This window comes from Phyllosticta citribraziliensis (assembly GCF_038025025.1).
Source record: "Phyllosticta citribraziliensis strain CPC 17464 chromosome Unknown J3D65scaffold_7, whole genome shotgun sequence".
Classification (NCBI taxonomy): Eukaryota; Fungi; Ascomycota; class Dothideomycetes; order Botryosphaeriales; family Phyllostictaceae; genus Phyllosticta; species Phyllosticta citribraziliensis.
The window spans coordinates 2,167,739-2,174,829 of record NW_027117344.1 but is presented as its reverse complement, the minus strand read 5'-3'; the positions used below and the strand labels follow the sequence as shown (position 1 = coordinate 2,174,829).

The following is a 7,091-nucleotide window of genomic DNA, read 5'->3' as shown; positions in this document are numbered from 1 at the left end:
TATGCCTATCGTGACAGTAATTATTTAGATAGTATACTTAATAAGGCTTTATACTAATCTTCTAGAGGACCTCTAGCTAGAAATTTATATAGCTACTATATATCTTATTAACTATACTCTAATATAGTACCTTTACTAGAAGACTCTATTTAAGCTAGCTACTAGTTATAAACTAAACCTTACTTATATTTACTTATATAGCTATAAGGCCTATATCTATAAGATAGGTAAAAGTAAATTATATAAAACCTATAAACTAGAGCTAAGAGTAGATATTAGATACTTAGTTAAGTAGAATTTAACTTTAATTATAAGGATCTAGATCCTATTTACTAATAAGATTATTAGAATAAGGAATATTCTCTTTAATAAGAATTAGTAATATTACTCTAGTTAACTTAAGGATTAATAGGTAGTAGACTTACTATCTATACTAGATCCTTATCTACTAGACTAGTATTATAAGTTCCTTCTAGCTATAGGTATTTTAAATTCTAAAGAGAAAGTTTTAAGGTTCTAGGAGCCCTATTATAACCCTTAAAAGCTACTAATAGATAGGCTATTTTAGGATACTTAGGGCCCTATTAACTAGGATAACTTTTAGTATAAAATAATCTTTCTAGTTAGGGATATTCTAGTAGTACTATAGAGTATAATAGACTTACTTTATCTCCTACTAATTTAAATAGATCCTATAACCTAGAGGCTAAATCTTATAGATAATATAGGAGAACTACTATTTATAGATAGGATTTCTACTTAAAATAAGCTAAAAATAGTAATATTTCTATAAGTATAATAAATACTATTTATACTAGTATAGCTAATAATATTTATATTAGTAATACTAATAAATATGCTACTAATAATACTTATACTAAAATAATAAGTAGTAGTCTTACTAATATAGATAATAAATGTACTAAATAAGCTATTAATAATACTTAAAAATATATCTCTCTTACTACTCCTATAATATACTAAAACTAAAAATAATAAATAATAGTACCTTAATCTTAAGCCTTTTATAATTTACTTAGTTAACCTAACTATATAAAGCTTCTACCTAATACTTACTCTAGCTATCTCTCTTACTTTAATTATATAAATTACTATATAAGCTATCCTCTACTATAACTAGCTCCCTCTAGAGCTATATAGATATAAGTAAATACTCTAGTACCCTTATAAAGATCTTTTTATAGATATAATATATAAGAAATTTAAAAAGGTAATAGATACTAGTATATTTAAGTAGGTAGAAAGGTCTTAAGATACTATTCTAATTCCTCTTATCTAGATCTTTAAGTATAAGCTTAATATAGATCTTTTCCTAGAATACTATAAAGTATATCTCTATATAAGGGGAGATCTATAAAGTATAATATATAAAATATATACCTTAATACTAGCTATAAGAGTCTTTAGGGCCTTAATAGCTATTATTATAGAGTTTAATATAGAATATAAGTAATAGGATATTATTAATACCTTTCTTAATATAACTCTTCTATACTCTCTATATATCTAGCTACTTAAAGGAATTATTTATCCTAGCTAAAAGGTATTATAAATCTATTAAGCCCTATATAGCCTTAAAGAAGCTTCTCTTTTCTAGTAAATCTACTTTATAGCTATCCTTTAAAAGCTTAGCTTTAAATAAGTCCCTAGAGTAGAGTACCTCTTTATAGATAATATTATATATATCTTCTTCTATATTAATAACTTCTATATAGTCTACTTTAGTAAAGACTTATCTTATATAGGCTAGATTAAAGTAAGACTTAAAAAGAAGATTAAGATTATAGGAGGTACTTCTATCTACTAGTTCTTAAATATAAAGATTACTAGAGATAGAACTAAATATACCCTTTAGATTAATTAAGAAGCCTATATTAAGAAGATAGCTACTTAATATATTATTAAACTCTCTACTAGGCTACCTTATTTACTACTTCTATTAGATCTTAATCTTTTAGTCCCTAATAGCTATATTACTACTTATTAAGAGATTAAGGCTTTTTAAGGATAAATTAGCTTAATTAACTTTATAGTAATTATAATAAGATTAGATATTACTTTTACTACTTTATTACTAGTAAGAAACCTTATAAATCTAATAAAAGCTTATCTTAAGACTATAGCTTTATTTTTAAGGAGTTCTTATATTTCTTAGGTATTAGAATCTTTCTATTCTAGGGGGGTAAATTATATAATCCGCCCTACTATATATGCTTAATACTAAGTAGATACTATAAATTCTAAGTATTTAGTAATTATAAGGTAATAAATAAGTAGATAAACTAGTTTTATAAGTACCTAATTTACTTCTATATAAGTAGCTAAGATAGTAGATAGTTAAATGGATAAGATAATATCTTCCCCTCATCACATGATCAAATTACGTACACAGACGCCCCACTAAATCTGTGATTGCAGATCAAGCGGCGCCACTAAGCCCAAAGAGGGAAAGTCGGCGCCATAGCTTAATTTTCGGGAGCTCAAGGCGCGCGTAACGACATCACGAACTCGCCGCATTCCCAACGCCGCATCACCGAAACACCTCCACCAAAGAACAGGACTTTCGCATCATGGCAGTATGATTACCCTGGCGTGCTCTTGCTCACATTCGACCTTGCTAATCCCTCATCCAGGCTTTCGTGCCTCTCAACCCGCGCCCGCTGCTCGTCTCGCTGTACGTCGATTCCACACCGCACCGCCCGCACGCGTTCCTACCGCTTTACTTTTACATTCGGCCAAATTGGAGCTCGTCCCGCTGACTTATTGTTTGATAGCGTCGGCAAGGAGGTCCGCATCAAGTTGAAGTGGGGCAACACGGAGTACACTGGAGGTCTCGTCAGCGCCGACAGCTACATGAACCTGCAGCTTGCCAACACCGAGGAGTACATTGATGGAAAGAGCACCGGTACTCTCGGTCAGGTTCTGATCCGGTACGTTGGAACTCTGTTGCGCTTCGTTGCTCGCCGCAATGCTGCGCCCGCGTTTGGGTGTGACTGGCACTGACATGCCAAACAGCTGCAACAACGTCCTTTGGATCGCCGAAAAAGACTCATCCGACCCACCTTTAATGACCAGCAAGCCTGACGTGGAAATGAGCGGTTGATGAATTTGGATTGAAGACATCGCGAGCACAATTGTCGGGTAAAGGAAGATTGGTCCAGGACACGAGACCTTGCGTATTTCGCCATCAGCCAGTGGAGCAACGACCGGAATCGCACGCGCTGCCGGAGCTTCCTGGGTTTCGGTCAGTGTGTGCTTCGACATGTTCTGGGAAATAAACAAGGTGAGACTGGTGTTCATCTTCACCTGAGTCGCCTGGAAAAGCGTGGATTTGCGAAGGCGTTTGTGACGACGAAGCGCTGTCTATATTTGATGCAGCAGCGAGGTTGTCTTGAGCGAAATGCGCTCGGTACAGCGACCTTTGGCATGGATATGGAGTTATTCTGAAAGATCAAGATACCAACTGCAAGTCCTGTTCACCCAATGACCAACACAACACTGGACAATCCATGATTTATTAAAGATGACCAAGCAGAGGATCTCTACAGTCCTTCTACTCAATTTCCTCGATAACCATCCTTTTGCCCTCTTTCTTGTCAGGATTCAAGCTGAGTCCCTTCAATTCTCCCAAACCCAGGTTGCTCGTCATGCCTGTTGGAAAGATACCGACATCCATGGGGGTTGCGCCAAAGGCCCGTCCCATTTTCCGCTCCTCAAGAGCCACCAGAACCTCCCCTGCGTGTCCCTTCGCGAGCACATCAGCCTCCGTGTCCTGCACCCACCTTGCCACGCCTTCAATCTCTTCCCACGTAGCCGGCGGCAAAAAGCCGGCCAGCCCGTTGCCGTCCTCGTTGCTGTCGACGCCCTTGATCAGACTCCACAGCACAATGAGTGCCGCACGTCTCAAAATCACGTGTCGCTCCTCCTGCTCCAGCACAAGCACTTTGAGCGCCACGTCCACCGCCTCGGGCACCACTCTCTGCGTGTCACTCCCGCGCAGGAGCATGCTCAACGTGACAGGAGCCTCAACGGCTGTCGAGAGGACGGAGAGGGCCAGCGCGCGCAGCCTCAAGTCTTCCGAAATCCCCGTCTCAGACCAACCCGTCACAATGCGCGAGAGGGCCTCAATTTCGGCAGCATTCGCTCCATCTTTCTCATCCTCGTCGTCCTCGGCGGCGTTGATGCCGGGTATGTCCGGCACCGCGCCTCCCCACGCTTTCTCCGCCTCTCTTTGTTTCCTCTGCTCCACCATCGCCGCCCGTTGTCTCTGCTTCAAGTCACGCGGCCGCTTGCCACGCCGTCCAGCCACCGTCACGGCTGCGCGCGAAATGTTGCCCAAAACGACGCGAGCGTCGTTGCTTATGGCGCCTGGGTTGCTGCTAGAACCAGACGCGTCGCGCACTTCGCCGACAATCTTGCCCAATGACTCGCCGACCCTGAGGCGCCCCTCGAGTCCTGCCTCCCCTACGGCTTCTTCCTTCGGATCGAGGAATGCATCCGTAAGAAGGCGCGTAATGAGCGGCGGGTCGCGCGCAGACAAGGCGACTAGCGTCTTGATGGCGTGCAGATGGACAAAGCCGTCGGGATCAGGCAGCGCAGTGCGCAGGAGGAACAAGGTCAGTCCAGGAAGGTCGGGGAACGGTGATTGGGCGGCAGCGAGCGATGCAATTGAGGAGAGGGCTGCGGCGCGGATAGGAGGGTGCTCAGACTGGGTCAGGTCGTTCAGAGCCGTGTTAAGAGTTTGACGGTCGTGGTCTGAAATGACGCTGGGCTTTGAGGAAGTAGCTGCAGCCTTGCTTGGACTGGCGGGTATGTTGAGAAGTGACGACAGTTGAGAGGTCAGATTCGAGGCCGTCATGGAGACAGAAGCGGGTAAATCGGAGCCAGGCGGCGGCTTGCGGAGTAGTTCGAGTGTGGGCAAGATAGCGGAGAGTGTTGCAGATGTTTGAACGGTAGGTTTGAAGTTCTCAGCGGAAATGAGCGTGTTGAGCAGACTGAGGGCGACTGGGACGATATCTCCTGCTTCGACTTGTGCAGGCTCATCAACGTCTTTCTGTCCAGGTTTCGACTGCCTCGCTCCAGTCTGGACAATGTTTGATAGTCCCGCGTAGTTGGCCCTCTTCAGATCGTTGCTCCTCTTTCTCTTCGCCCTGTCGTCCTCGACCCATTGACCCAGAAGCTGCGCTACCAACTCAATGAGATTATCAGGATTTGACGTGAGTTTATCTTTAAAATCCTCCAACATAACCATGACGATCTTGGCGATGATGAGTGACTGGAGTGGGTCTTGCTCGTCGCCAATTTCGAGCTTTATTCTCTTTCCTGGCTCTGTGGATATGGTTTTGGGAAGCAGCCATCGCTTGGTTAGTTTCACAAACAGCTCCCCAATATCATGGTCCTCGATCGAGTCGCTTGTCAAGATGGCTTGAAAGCTTTCCAGCCTCTGCTCCATCATCGCCATTTTTTCGAGAATCCCCTCGTCCTCAACGCTTGCTTGTCGATGTCTGACTTCGACCCCACCTTCGCTGCCCGGTCCATATTCCCAAGCATCTGGTCCATTCCAGAGCAGGTTTGTGGCAAGTCTTTCGAGCTGGTTTGCTCCAGCCCCAAGTCGAAAGTAAGTCAAGAGCAGCCTGCGGGCATTATCGGACCAGAAGCGCGCGATGGGTCTTGATTTTGCGTGATCCAGAAGTGCCCACAAGGGCATCATGAGGTTTCCCAATAGACGGCTGGTCAGCCCTGGGTTAGGATGTGAGGAGAGCAATGCCGCAAGACGGGACAAAGCGCGCTTGAGACGATCTTCTGGGACAAGTACACCTGGGGTATTCTTTGAGGTCGATTTCCCACGGGCGGGCGGAGCAATGTCAAATAGCAATGGCTCAGCAAATAATCTCCACCCTATACTTCCTGGTGCACCAGTCGCGCGTTTGCCCAAAATACCACTACCAATGACGAGGGCAGCAGCCTTGGAGAAATCTGGCCCTTCGATTCCATCCAGCATGCCAAGGAGCTGCGGCGCCAGCGCACTGAAATAGCGCTCCGGCTCCATGAAACTTGGAACTGAAGAAAGAAGTTTTGAGGCTTGACTGATGGCTTCGAGCGGCAACGCGGGCCCCTTTTGAGCACTTCGTTCACGCTCATTCGCTGGCATTGGCGGTGTGGGATACGAGGATGCAATGAACTCGATGGTTGATCGAACACCATGCGGACGTAAAGGTACCGCAGAGAGCGCGTTTGACAGTTGAGGTTTGAGCCACTGAGGAGTCTCAGGGTGGATCAAATAGGTAAAGAGAGGCAAAGCAGATGACGTTTGAATTCTGGCAACGATGAGCTCATGCTCATTTTGAGGGCAAATGAAACCGAGAAGAGGGATGATAGGAGCATGAAGAAAATGGATACCTACTTTTCAACGATTCTCTCGAACACTTCCCTGTACCTTGTCTGAGTTTTGAAGTCGGATTCCGGAGAGAACGCAAGTTGAGCTGCACCAGCCACAACATCCGTCAAAATTCTCTCTCGAACCAGTGGAGCGAGACCCTGTGTAGGATCAGAAATAATCTCACTCAAGCTGTCGATGATTTGGGTTAACAGCGGGGCATTCTGAGAAAAGCTCCGCTCCGACTCTTTGGGCTCCTGCAGGCCACCGATGAGAGATTTAGGTCGTTTCCTGATTGAGACACCAGGAGAGAGCGCTGGGAGAATTCCACAAATGGCCAGCAGATCCAGGAGGCCGTAAAGCGTCGTCCTCGAGTCTCCGTCGTATTCGCCTTCCTCGTTGCTTATTCTGCCTTGGCTTTCATTGGCGATATCTGCCTCGTGAATCCGCACAAGATGCTGCAAGGCCACTTCAACCACAACAGAAGAAATGTTTGAGCTGCCATCGTGTCCGACATGTTGACAGAGGCGATCCAGAATGCCTTCAGTCCCTGCTTCTCATTAGTCAGACTCAGGAACAGCGGATAAGCCCGATGGCATTACCAGGCTCCCATGCAGGCGCAAGGAAGGCGTTGGCCGCATCGAGTGCCCCCCTGAGCGCCGACATGTCGATAAAATAGAGCACAGGCGTGGTG

The 7,091-nt window shown here is 44.4% G+C and overlaps 2 protein-coding genes across 2 annotated transcripts; one reads left to right on the top strand and one right to left on the bottom strand.

Annotated features, from left to right (window-relative positions):
• The first annotated feature begins 2,530 nt into the window (after positions 1 to 2,530).
• J3D65DRAFT_628741 (small nuclear ribonucleoprotein SmF) lies at positions 2,531 to 3,568 on the top strand. Its single transcript, XM_066800660.1, has 4 exons — positions 2,531 to 2,597; positions 2,655 to 2,695; positions 2,796 to 2,951; positions 3,037 to 3,568. The coding sequence occupies exons 1-4, from the start codon at positions 2,592 to 2,594 to the stop codon at positions 3,122 to 3,124; spliced, it is 291 nt and encodes a 96-aa protein (XP_066654893.1). The 5' UTR covers positions 2,531 to 2,591; the 3' UTR covers positions 3,125 to 3,568.
• On the bottom strand, positions 3,530 to 7,091 carry J3D65DRAFT_628738 (uncharacterized protein). Its single transcript, XM_066800659.1, has 3 exons — positions 7,000 to 7,091; positions 6,425 to 6,947; positions 3,530 to 6,338 (listed from the first exon to the last, which is right to left on the bottom strand). The coding sequence occupies exons 1-3, from the start codon at positions 7,061 to 7,063 to the stop codon at positions 3,575 to 3,577; spliced, it is 3,351 nt and encodes a 1,116-aa protein (XP_066654892.1). The 5' UTR covers positions 7,064 to 7,091; the 3' UTR covers positions 3,530 to 3,574.